This window comes from Uranotaenia lowii, chromosome 3 (assembly GCF_029784155.1).
Source record: "Uranotaenia lowii strain MFRU-FL chromosome 3, ASM2978415v1, whole genome shotgun sequence".
In the NCBI taxonomy this organism is placed as follows: Eukaryota; Metazoa; Arthropoda; class Insecta; order Diptera; family Culicidae; genus Uranotaenia; species Uranotaenia lowii.
In genome coordinates, this window is record NC_073693.1 from 230,647,351 (window position 1) to 230,660,226 (window position 12,876).

Sequence of the window (12,876 nt, forward strand, 5' to 3'; positions counted from 1 at the left end):
GAAGGACAGCAACGATTATCCCTGTGGATTGGGTCATGATTATCGAAGTGGCCACTTTTCAAAAATCCGACGAACTCGGACCATTCACCCGGCAGAGATAAAAGGTGAAGGGCACTTCTGTCCTGAATTCTTGGAAGTGAAAGAGAGAGAGCTCAGCCGAAAGCAAAAGTGTATCATTGTTGGCGGCGGTTCACAGGTTCTTTTCCGTCCCCAAATCGGACCTGTCACATTGAAAAGCTAGCCATAGTGTACAATACGTATACCTACAATATAAATAACCAGCTAACAGTTACACAATGTGACAAAGTATCAAATAGATACATACCTACCTACTTGGGGAGGACCGAGGCCAGCCATTGAAGCGCTCACTGATTTGTGGTGACATTTGGATCGAGCTGTCTCCTTTCATTGTCCACTTTGTAGGAAATGGCTAGGTATTGTGCTCTATTGATGAAAAGGAGATTGATTTATCGTTGAAAGAGATCCATTGTGATTTTTATATTAAAAAGGATATAAACTTTCAAAAAACATTGCAAAGTATTAGGTTATGTATTCAAAATGTTCCTTTTATTATGTGCTCTGAATCTCCAGATAAAGTTGATATAAATGAAATAAATTAAACCTTAAATGATAAATTTCTATCATACTTGAATAAGCTTTTCAAAGAAAATCAAATAATAATCTCTCACATTGCTCACTCAATACGTCTCTTAAATATAAAATGCATGAACAGTAAACAACATTCCATCGCTCCGGCAAACCCTCCGAAAGATTGCAAAACAAACACCAACGCCTTCAGGACGGAAGACGCATCCCACCTACCTGTTGATTCTGAAAACGGCAGCCAAAATCCGACGGCAGCCAAAATTAGGAATAAATTATTTAGCATTTTCGCATCCGCCAACAGCTCTTGAATGTGGTTGTGAAATTACCGTCATTATGTATATTGCATGTCTGTGGATTTTTCAGCGAGCATATCCATACGATTAATATTTGAAGGGTTCAAGCACACATGATGCCAATTTGAATTATAACGCATTAGCATACGGGTATTTGCAAAAACACCATGCGATCACGGAATTCAATTTGCAAAAGATTTGGCCTTTCAATCAAATGTCACCGAACGCAAACCATTCATGAATGCATAATTTAAAGCAGCATATATATTTTTTCAGCATAGCGGCTTTACGTTCTCTCATCCCCATAGCCGAATTCGATCATCGCTTTCGACTAAACCGACAAAGAAACTCACTCCTCTGAAACGCATTTGACATGACACGGGCGTTTCAATTCTGTCATCAAATCCCACTAATCCTCTTAGAGACGAAATGCACGACATGAAATACCAACCGGGACGGGTTTCGGGAGAATAGAATCGAGATGGTTCGTTTTTTAGGCATTTGATAAACTTGTCAGATCGGAAAGAAAAATGATAAAAAATGTTAAGATCCAAGATAAACATCTCATTTGGGATAGAATTAGGTGTTCTATCGTTGGGTCAGCCGACACAATTGATAGATTTTTGTTTGGGACTTTGAGCCTCGAGCTATCAGATGGTTGGATGAAGGGATTTATTGAAAAGTTACGTTTTAGATTGTTTGATTGAATTAATGATTAAATTCTTAGTGGTATGAGGGATTGTGGGGGAAGTTATGAATCAATTTTAACTTATGTCTCACATAAATAAAAAGATTTATTTTAGGATGTTTATTTTAGTTTATTTAGTTTTATTTTAGGATCACTTTTTTACAAAGGTGTCCTAAAATAAAACTCTTATACTAGTGCAATCACTGTAAAAGGCGGAGTGTTTTGAAGAAAGGGAAAGGAATTGAGATTAAAGGTTGAGGAAACAGAAAACAGTTTTGTTATACAAAAATGTGTCTTAAGAATATATTCAAAACTTTTTTAAGAATCGAAACTTTGAGCGCTTTGAGGGACCCTTGAATCAATGTTTACGATCGATTATTGAACCCATTGTTGAACTTTTTTTCGTAGATCCTTTGCCACCCTACTATAGAAATAAAGTCTGTTTCACATAGAATCTGGTCGGATAAAATAGATCATTTCTCCGCGAAGAAATAACATACAACAAAAGTAAAAATGTCATTTTGTAGGGTTTTTAATGCACTTTAAGGAAATAATACATAAAAATCATTCGTCAGCTTTTCGGATAAATTTTCGAACCTTTTTTGTGATACCACCCATCATTTTATGCACAGTACATCCGCCATCTTGTTCCACCACTTTTCCATTTGAGCGGGGTTTTTCATGGTTCTGCCACAATTGCCCAATATTTCTCGATGGGACGAAAATCCGGACAGTTTGGTGGATTGATACTTTTTCAACAAAATCGATCTTGTTCTCCTTATACAACTTAACGACATCCCGGCTGTAGTGGCAGCTTGTCAGGTCCGGCTAGCACTCCACCGGACCTTTGTGGGACCGAATAAATGGCAAAACCCTCTTCTGGAGACATTCTTCTTTGTAAACATTTCCATTCATTGTGTCCCCAGTGATGAAAATCTTAGTCTTCTGTTATAAAAAAGCGTGGCTTTCGGTTGCCCATAATAATTTAAAAAAAATGTTATGTTTAATTTTGTGTTTTTATTTTCTGGCAACAAATTACCCAACCTCCCTCATTACAATTATTGTTCGGACGTGGCAAAAAATCGACTTACAGCTTTCTCCTGCATCGGCGCGTCCCGGTTCATGACAGTGGAGGTCCAAATCGCAATTTTATCCATTTTCTGGCGAACATTCACGACGGCACTGCAAATTTCTTCAGCGTTATCGAAAACCTCGCCAACGTTGATCACCCACAGGCCGCCGCGGAAATTCTTCTCGTCTTCCCACATGCGGCGAAGGCCCTGCTTGAACGGCGAATAATCGCACCCGGTCTTCAGGTCCGACGGGCTCTTGATGTGGTTGTATAATTTCCAGAAGTTCTCCACGGTACCGACGGTGGCCACCTCGTTCAGGTTGTCTCCCCACGACTTATTCTTATCCGGTTCCTGATACCCGAGCGTCCACTGGAATTGCAGCGGATGTTTGATGAGGCATTCCGGATCGACGATGTCGCCTTGGTTTTGGTAGCGGTATCGCCACGGGAATCGCCCAATAGCACACACAACGGTGGCCATCCTGCTAGGCGTTACAATTTGCGCGCACGTGAACGATGAGGAAAGGGACCGGGTTATCCGTTTTACGATGAGCGCTGCAGACGAAACACCTCACTCCTCTTCAACTTGTAAAAACCGACCGACCTCCGGAAATATCGATGACAGAACCCGTTTTTTTTTTTGTTTTTCAGTTTTTTGCGGGAGCTATGGGCTGTCGGGTTTATTTAAAAATAAGCTCGATACTGTGGGCCAAATCTGGTCGAACAAAGTCACTCTTAATTTGTTTTTGATTAGGGATGAGTTTTTTCCGACAAAAATGTTGCCAATTTTTGCTCAAACCATATCGAATTACAGTCAACTCAAACATTTAAAAAACCAAATGTAACACTTCTTCCCACAACTACAGATCCCTTGCCAAATCATCAACTTACGAGCAAATTTATCTGCGAAAACAGACTTGAATCTACTCACAACATTCCCTTGACGCTTCGCAAGGTAAAATTGGTTACTGGGTATTTGTCCAAAATACATTTTGACCTTAGCTTCGTCGTCCATCAAAATGCATCCGTTGTACTTGGTCAACACTTTCTCGTACAACTTCCTTGCCCTGGTTATGGCAACCAGGTTTTGTTTCAGCGTCCTGTTGGGGTGTTAACTTGCATGATACGACCGCAAGCCTTCTCGCAAACAAATTCGTCGAGCTGTAGTATGGTTCATCTTGAACTTTTTCGCCAAATCACGCAAGGAGATTCCAGGATTATTGTGAACTGATCGAATTACCGATTAATCCACCGTAAGGGTCTCCCGGTAACGTAGTAGAACCGAATTTACAGTCGATTTTGGATATTTCAGGAATTTCGCGATCTTTACCCCTGACCACGTCGGTTTCCCTACGTGAGTTCCGTCGTCGATAACTTTTGACTGACTGCTTCAATCTTGATGAAATTTTCACCACTAAGTAAACAAACCATCCGGATCAAAACACTGTCAATAGACTTGCAATGTGACAACTAGGGGCGCTGCAGTAAATGAAAAGATGCGACCAGATTCTATGTGAAACAGACTTTACTATTCAACTATAGGAATACTACACTACAAAAAATCTACATATTGGGGATATGTGTTTGCCTTATAGATTTTTGCAATGTGATTCCCATTTAGAAATTACGTGTCCACACATATAGAATACAAAATTATGACTTTTATATGCGTCACATAAAAGTTATATGTGTGGGATAAATAATATTAGCCTACATTGGACTCAAACATTTGCCTAGATCTAGGCGTTTACTTGCTTGCCTACTCGAAAGCGTTTGTATTTTGTTGGAGTTGGGTTTTCGGAGAGAAATAAAAAAAAATGTGAGGTGTTGGCTATCGAAACATTTTTGTGATATTTATTTTTAATAAATCTATATATATAAAAATGAATTTCTGTCTGTCTGTCTGTCTGTCTGTCTGTCTGTCTGTCTGTCTGTTCCCTATAGACTCGGAATCTACTGAACCGATTTGCGTGAAACTTGACAGGTGGGGGTATTGGAGGCCGGGGAAGGTTCCTATTATGGTTTGAGACCCCTCCCTCTCTTCATAAGGGAGGGAGGGGCCTCCCAAACAAAAGACAATTTTTTGCATAACTCGAGCACCCATCAAGCAAATGGTATCAAAATTGGCATGAGGTGGTATTTGGGTACGAAGAATATTCCTATGAATAATAGGTACCCCTCCCTCCTCTCAGTGGGGTGATAGGAAGGGGGGAGGGGGGCTACCTTACAATTTTTCATATAACTCGAAAACTAATCAAGATATTGGAACCAAATTTGGCACGGGAAGGTATTGGGATACGAAAAATATTTAGATGATTATTTGAGACCCCTCCCTCTTTCGAGTTGAAAGGGGGAGGGGCCTCTTTCATATTTTTTTATATAGTTCAAAAACTAACAAAGCAAATGGAACCAAATTTGGCACGGGAGGGTATTTGGATACGAAAAATATTTCTATGATTATTTGAGACCCCTCCCTCTTTCCAGTAGAGAGATATAAAGAGGGCAAGGGGCCCTTATTTATAGTTTTTAACATAACTTAGAAAGTAATTAAGCAAATGGAACCAAACTTGGCATGGGCGGGTATTTGGGAACGTGACATGTTCTAATGATTGTTTGAGACCCCTTCCTTCTTAAAGCGGGGAGGAAGGAAAGAGGGAGGGGAGTTTCATACAATTTTTACTGCATAACTCAAGAACTACAACAGCAAATGGAACCAAATTTGGCATGGAACGATAGTAGGGTACGATAAATGCTTCTATGAGTATTTAGTATCCCTCACTCTTTCGAAGAGGTGGATGAAAAGGGGGAGGCGAGGTCTCCCTTACAATTTTCAGTATAACTGGAGAGCTGATCAAGCAAATTGAACCATATTTGACATATGAGTGTATTTGGATACGAGAAATGTTTCTATTATAAATTGAAGCCGTACCTTTTTTAAGCGGTAAGATATAAAGGAAAAAGGGGGGGTTTCCATTTTTTTTTTGCATAATTCGAGAATTAATAGAGCAAATGAAACCAAATTTCATCATAATCATCAAAAAGTATTTGAGTACGAAAAATACTTTTATGAATATTAAGTTATCACCCCTCTTTTGAAAGAAGACAACGGAAAGGGGGACGGTACTCCCTTTCAAGTTTATACATAACTCAAATATTTACCACTTAAATAAAACCAAATTTGGCATGGCATGGAATATAGGAAAGGAAGAGGGAAGCTTTCATTTAACTTTTATTTTACAAAATCCGAGAAATGGACAATACTTAACATGGAAAATCATTTTGGTATGACTCTATGATTATTTGACACATCATCCTCCTTTCAGTGAGAAGGTACATGGGAGGAGGGAGGTGAGCCCAATACAATTTTGTTAGCATTTATTCTCAATTTATGCTTACGAAGCCAACAAATGGAAACAAATATGGCATGGAAAGGTACTTGGTTACGAGATATGTTTCTACGATTGTTATAGACTCTTATGCTTTACAGTGTAGAGAGGGAAAGAAAGAAAGGGGCTCCATACAATTTTTGTTGTAAAACTTAAATACTTATCAACCAATGGAACTATATTTGATATAAGAGGATTTTTGGGAACGAAAAAAATGTTTATTAAAGATTACAATCTCTATTCAGCAGGGGGTGAAGGGAAGGACAGGGGGGGGGGGGGCTTTCTAATCAGTTTTTTAGCATAAATCCAGAACATATCAAGCAAAAACAACCATACTTTATAAGTTAGATTATTTGCGAACGATTAATTTGGGACCCTTCTTTTTAGGGCGAAACTTAAGGAAACAGATGAAAACTATCAGATCTTTAAAACAAATTTACAAATCAAGATTGAGAATATAAGTTATGGTTTGTGTTGCAATTTGAAACTCCAGCAGAAGCTCTCATTTTATAGTGGTTGCTTATTAATTTCGTCATAATTTGATTTAAAATAATACCAAAAACAATAAAAACTTGAATGATTTCTGAAAATATCATTTGTTTCTGAAAGGTGTAGCAAAGCACACCGGGTCAGCTAGTATAAATATAAAAATGCTAAGCCTAATACTTACGCATGTCTCGTTTCGTATTCCACTGTAACAGAAATGAGAAATCCGCACCGGAAAATCAGTAGCTAGGACCCGTATGCGACGTTAATTCCCGGTTGACCCGTTTGTCCAACACGTTCGACTGGACGAAGGGATGAGCTTCCTGTGGGGAGAGAACAGAAGAGATCAATAATCGATATTTTCTATTTAATAGAGTAATACTTACCTAATTGAAATGTTTTAATTGCCACTGGAACTGAACGGGCACACCAACTTTTTCTCCAGGGTGGCCATTTTGAACTCATGGAAATTTTCAAAGACGAAAATCATATAATTTATGTGTCAATATCGTATAAACTTCATATTTCGAACATACAATTTATGTGTGACTTATGATGTTCATATGAAGTATATGAAATCTATGCGTAGAGCAGTTTTGAAGACCTTATGTGTGAGAAAACATACATCCAAGGTGTGGATTTTTTGCAGTGTATAAGACCTCCAGTGTATAAGTGCCTCCTGCTAAGATGGTGTTCGTGTAAATCTGTCAATATATCCTAATATAGGATATATTGACAGATTTACACGAACACCATCTTAGCAGGAGGCCTCAGCCCTAACCTCAAACCATGGGAGAACAGAATCGATTTTTGAGAAGGGCGCACGATAAACGCGATTTTGCGGTACTAATATCGACAAATTCGCCCTGTGGAAAAGCGACACACAGATGCTCGTGTTTTGATTTTTTTGGGTGTTCAGGGCTGCCAAGTGCATTGATATTTGGAAAATGATTATATTTTTAAATTGAATTTTTATTGAAAAACCTTTTCATGAGTACTAAGAATTTGCAACTTTCCCGTAGATTTCTATTAGAATATGAAATTAAACGCAACATTTATCTGAACTGAATAACAACTGTCTGTATCGCACACTTAAACAATGTAGCGAATCATGTGAAAATATTATAAATAATCAGAGAGATTTTCATAGTCTACATAGACGTGGCTTTCATTAATTTACTTTTTTTGTAACAGTGAATGATTTTGCATTCGTTTAGAAGTTGGAAACAACTCTTTTTACTTTACCGAGCAGCACATGAAAATATATTTCAGATGTATTAAATTCACCTTGAAAATTCATTAGCGGAAGATGGCTTATCTTCATCTATTTTATCAGAGACGCCCCGTAATAAATTCAAACGTTTAGCTGATGATTGTTAAAAAATTTAATCAATTCAGAAATATTATAATTAGTTTAAAAAAAAACAAATACTGATTTTAGCAACGCACCTAGCATCACTGGTGAGGCCGTCAGCTCATGAAAGTTTGAGGTTATGGCTGAGGCCAATTTTTCGCCAATACTATCGCCCGTATATACCCTTATAGGAATACTATAAGGCAAGGCAAGCTCGTATAAGGGTATATACGGACGATAGTATTGGTAAAAAATTGGCCTCAGTCATAACCTCAAATTTTGATTTGCTGGTGGCCTCACCAGTGATGCTAGGTGCTTTCCTAAAATCAGTATTTGCTTGTTTTGAACTAATTATAATATTTCTGAGTTGATTGATTTTTTTTAACTATCAACAGATAAACGTTTGATTTCATTACGGGGCGTCCCTAAATGAATGAAGATTAGCCATATTTTGCCAATGAATTTTCAAGGTGAATTCAAAACATCTGAAATATATTTTCATGTACTACTTGATAGATTAAAAAAGAGTTGTTTCTAACTTCTAAACGAATGCAAATTCTTTCACTGTTACAAAAAAGTAAATGAATGAAAGCCCCGTCTATGTTGATTCGCCCACACCGAAAAAATTCTTCACGTGAACGCTACGTGAAAATGTACATGGATTTTTGCCACCATGAAAATCACGTGAAACCTACGTGAATTTCAGGTAGCAAACAGAGCTCGCACACCAAGCAGAATTCACGTAATTTTCATATGAGTTGTACGTAAAAATAAAGTAGATCGAATGTGAAAAGGTATTCGTTCTTCTACATGAGATTCACATAGATTTCATCGAAATATGAAGGTAGTAAGTTTTTTTTGTATCTTTCAAATAAAAACTATGTGGGTTTTGCACGAGAATTTTATTTTATCCAAATAATGGTGCACTTTTTTATTTTCACTTTTGAATTAACACTTTTAGCACTTCACTTCACTTGAATAAACACACAAAATTCTCGTGAAATTTTGGGCATTTGGGTTGCCTTCTTGGCCATCCTAGCTGCTCTAATTCCGAATCCTGTTTAAATACCAAAGATATAAGAAACGAATACACAACAATTTGTTTATTACTTACAAAAAATCAGCGTCCCCATCATTTGTAACTTGTCTTCTTGACAGCACCAACTGTTGGACTCGCGCCATATTCAAAACTGTTCTCTTTCACATAGATTTTGAGTGAATGAGCTCTTTAGAGTTACGTGAACATCATATAGAATGCACCAACTCCATCTATACTCTGCGGATTACTGGATTTTCAAGTAAATCAGATGTGAATTTGTTTTAACAGCATACAACTATGTGAATTTCACGTAAGGATCAAGTGATTTCTTATTGGCTTCCAAGTGCTTCACATAAATCAAGCAAAAATTCACGTAATCAAGCCCTACGTGAAAATCCAGGTGAATTTAACGTTTTCTTTTCGGCTGAGTGTACATGCTCTGATTACATTAAACATATCCACATAATCAGCTACATCGTTTAAGTGTAGGATATTGTTATTTCGTTCAGATAAATGATGCGTTTAATTTCATATTCGAATAGAAATCTACGGGAAAGTTGCAAATTCTCAGTACTCATGAAAAGGTTTTTCAATAACAGTGCAATTAAAAAAATATAATCATTTTCCAAATATCAATGCACTTGGCACCCCTGAACACCCAAACAAGCAAAACACGAACATCTGTGTATCGCTTTTCCACAGGGCGAATTTATCGATATTAGTACCGGAAAATCGCGTTTATCGTCGCCCTTCTCAAAAATCGATTCTGTTCTCGCATGGTTTGAGGTTAGGGCTGAGGCCTCCTGCTAAGGTGGTGTTCGTGTAGAACTGTCAAGGATATATTGAACTCGATTTGAATTCAGGTTTTGCTGCCTACAGTAAGAAATTATCCCTTTAAAAAATATCTCAAAAGGAGCAATCAATAAAGCTTTTTTGGGAAGATCAAGATTAATTAAAATTTGTGAAATTATTTAGTGGAGCCTCGAAGTCATCGTAGCGTTTTTCAGTAGGGGAGAATGAGGATACTTGATCCCTAGGGATACTTGATTCCTCAGCTACATATCTCGAAACTGGAATGTCTCACATAGATCAAATGTTCTACAAAAATTTGCCAAGTAGAACAAAACAAAAAACCTGTTGGCTCAACAAATTATAAAATTTTTATTTTTGAGTATTTGCGCTCTGTTTGAAAAATCTAACATGTGACATAAAGATCTTTTTTTTTCACTTTAGAATGTTTACCACACGAGAAAATTATAATAAAAATATTTATTCCAATATGTCAATCTGTGAATAAATATTTTTATATTAATTTTACTAGCCGAACTATCGTCTCAACAAATAATCGACGTACGTAGGATCACGAAGAAAACATCCAATGACATCGTTAGCACTAACACTCTAATATTAACAATCTGTAGTACGATAGTTTCCGAGTTCATAAACTTTGAGCTTCTCCGAGTTCGGACTCGGCTCTATTACCCTTTACCTCTTTTGTGCAGAACCTGCCTAAAATACGGTCATCCGAAGAGCAAGTGCAGAGCTACACTAGCCTGTAACCGCCTAACGATAGCAGAAGCTCGAAAAATGGCACAACAAATCAACAACATCAACACATATGCGAATATTTTAAAATCTGACCAACCGAAAACAATAGGAAGCGTAAAATCTACACCAGCCCGTTCAATCCAGACACAAAACCAACAACAACAACAACAACAATAGCAGAAGCAGCAGAAGCTGTAGCAATTACCGAACCAAAAACGATCACCACCAGCTAACCAACCGAACACCGTATCTCCTCCTCGGAAACGACTTACCTCGGACCCTTCACCAGAAGACAAGGCAACCGATATCGACATCACCGTTGGAAACCTCTGTTCCCAATCGAGAGACATGATTTCTTCGAACACTCCAACTCCCTTCTCCCCATTCCAACCCATTCCAACCTTCCCCAAGTTTTCATAATAAATATGATCCTCGGCACAGAAAAACTTGTAACAAGTAAATTGGCCTTTAAATATACGTTATTGAATAAGAAAAAATAAAATGTCAATCGTTAAAGTATAATATAGGATTGCCATCCCGCTTTTTCCTCAAAATGTTCCGCGTTTTTTTTGAAAACTTTTACAAAATTTACTGATTCACACCAAAAATAATCAAACGTTAGCCTCAATTTGAGTACATTGGTTCTGGCCGGAAAATTTTTCAAATACGCATTTTTTGTCTCAATTATACAACTTTTCATAGTTTATATAAGACAAAACTGAATAACTTTAATGTTCTAAGCATTACAGTAAGATTCTGATTCAGCTAACCGTTTTTGGAGCACGTTCAATTCAATTCAATGTAAACAACGTTGATATGAAGAAAATATTATTTAAAAAGCTTCCTAATGATTAAAGTTCTGAATTAGCCGGAATCTTAATTAAATTTCTTTATTATACACCACCTTTTTAGATTCAATTGTTCAAAGTGTACAATAATGGAAGTTTTCTTGAGTTTTCAAATTTTTAAAACAAATTTGAAATATATTTGTTATTACCCAAAGGTTTCTTATGCGTTATTTCACGAGAACCGTGAAAAATAAACGTGCTTATGTCAAACAATCCGTCAATAAAATTGCATAAAAAAAAGTTAGTGTACTTTCTATGAAGAACTTTGGCCGATGACAGGGCCGTAGGAAAAACCGCCTTATGATTAAAGACTTTGAATTTGCTCAAGAGTTTGGTTAATTGAGGCCTTTGATTTGAGCAAGAGAAAGTTTTTTTTAGAAAGCCTTTTTAGAAATTACCTTAAAATTTATTTCTCATATAAAATTGCTAAATATACAAAACTCAACAACAGAATATTTTATCGAATTGGAACATTTAAACCAACTATGAAAAAAAAAATTTTCAAAAAGAAAAAGTGAGAGATGAAACTTTTGCGGTCCAATGTTGATTCTTGCTAACTTGATTCAGATTTAAGATTTTAGTTTCGAATTAGACTTTGAAAAAAAAACTGCAATAATTAGAAAGTCAGCAATTTACCGAGGAAATTACGCATTATCTGCAGATTTTTTACGTGATTTCATGTTTCATTATCAGCAATATCTTAAAAATCAAATTCTAAAATAAAATCCTGTGGCTGATGTTATTAAAAAAAATATTAGGTTTTTTTTATAAAACAGCTAAGTTGTGTATACTAACTGAAAAAAATTGAATTCATAAAATTTAATCTACGAACAAAATTATAATTCGACTATTTCTTTTGATTTGAATTCCTCAACGAAAATCCTGAAATTTGTATCATTATTGCATAACTCATTTACGATCCATTCAGAATCAAAATTAGGCCGGAACAAATATCAATTTCTTCTTATGTCACCCCCCCCCCCCCCCCCCTTCAAAATTTTCAAAAATCCCGAAGGGGGGAATAAATAAAGTTTTAAGTATTTTATGGAAATTTCGAAAAAAAAAAATGTCAAATATCCGAAAGATTACAAGAGCAAAAAACCAATTGTGGAAGATGGGAGTTCAATCATCACTTGTATTCTTGATTTAATTGAATATTTCGATAAAAAATTACTTGATTTATAGGTTTTGTGCAAGGACATTGTATTCGAATTTGTTGTATTCAAGATTTCATGCAATTTCTTCCAATTTATCAGTTTTTGGCATTATTTTTTATTGTCCCCCCTCTCGCAATGTTGCAACTCCGAGTGACAAAAGAAGGATTTAAAATTTGTTCCGGCCTTATGAATATTAATTATTTACTGAATATTGAACCAGAATTCAAGTTCAGAATTTCGATCTATTCTAAAATTTCAATATTGTTTCTAAATCAAAATTCCATCGGCATTTGAAATTGTCTGAATATATGAAGGCTTGCCCGGTTTTTTAGTAAAATTTTCGAGACAATTCCGATCCGTCCCGAATTCTCGAATATAGGAGAATACTGTTTGGATTTT

General features: G+C 36.4%; 1 protein-coding gene across 1 annotated transcript; it reads right to left on the bottom strand.

Moving 5' to 3' along the window:
* Positions 1-2,645: 2,645 nt before the first annotated feature.
* On the bottom strand, positions 2,646-3,228 carry LOC129753157 (eukaryotic translation initiation factor 4E-like). Its single transcript, XM_055748954.1, has one exon. The coding sequence runs from the start codon at positions 3,138-3,140 to the stop codon at positions 2,646-2,648; it is 495 nt and encodes a 164-aa protein (XP_055604929.1). The 5' UTR covers positions 3,141-3,228.
* Positions 3,229-12,876: the final 9,648 nt, after the last annotated feature.

Excerpts from the sequence above, each read along its gene's own strand:
- LOC129753157 (XM_055748954.1), bottom strand. The coding sequence starts at position 3,140 with ATGGCCACCGTTGTGTGTGCTATTGGGCGATTCCCGTGGCGATACCGC.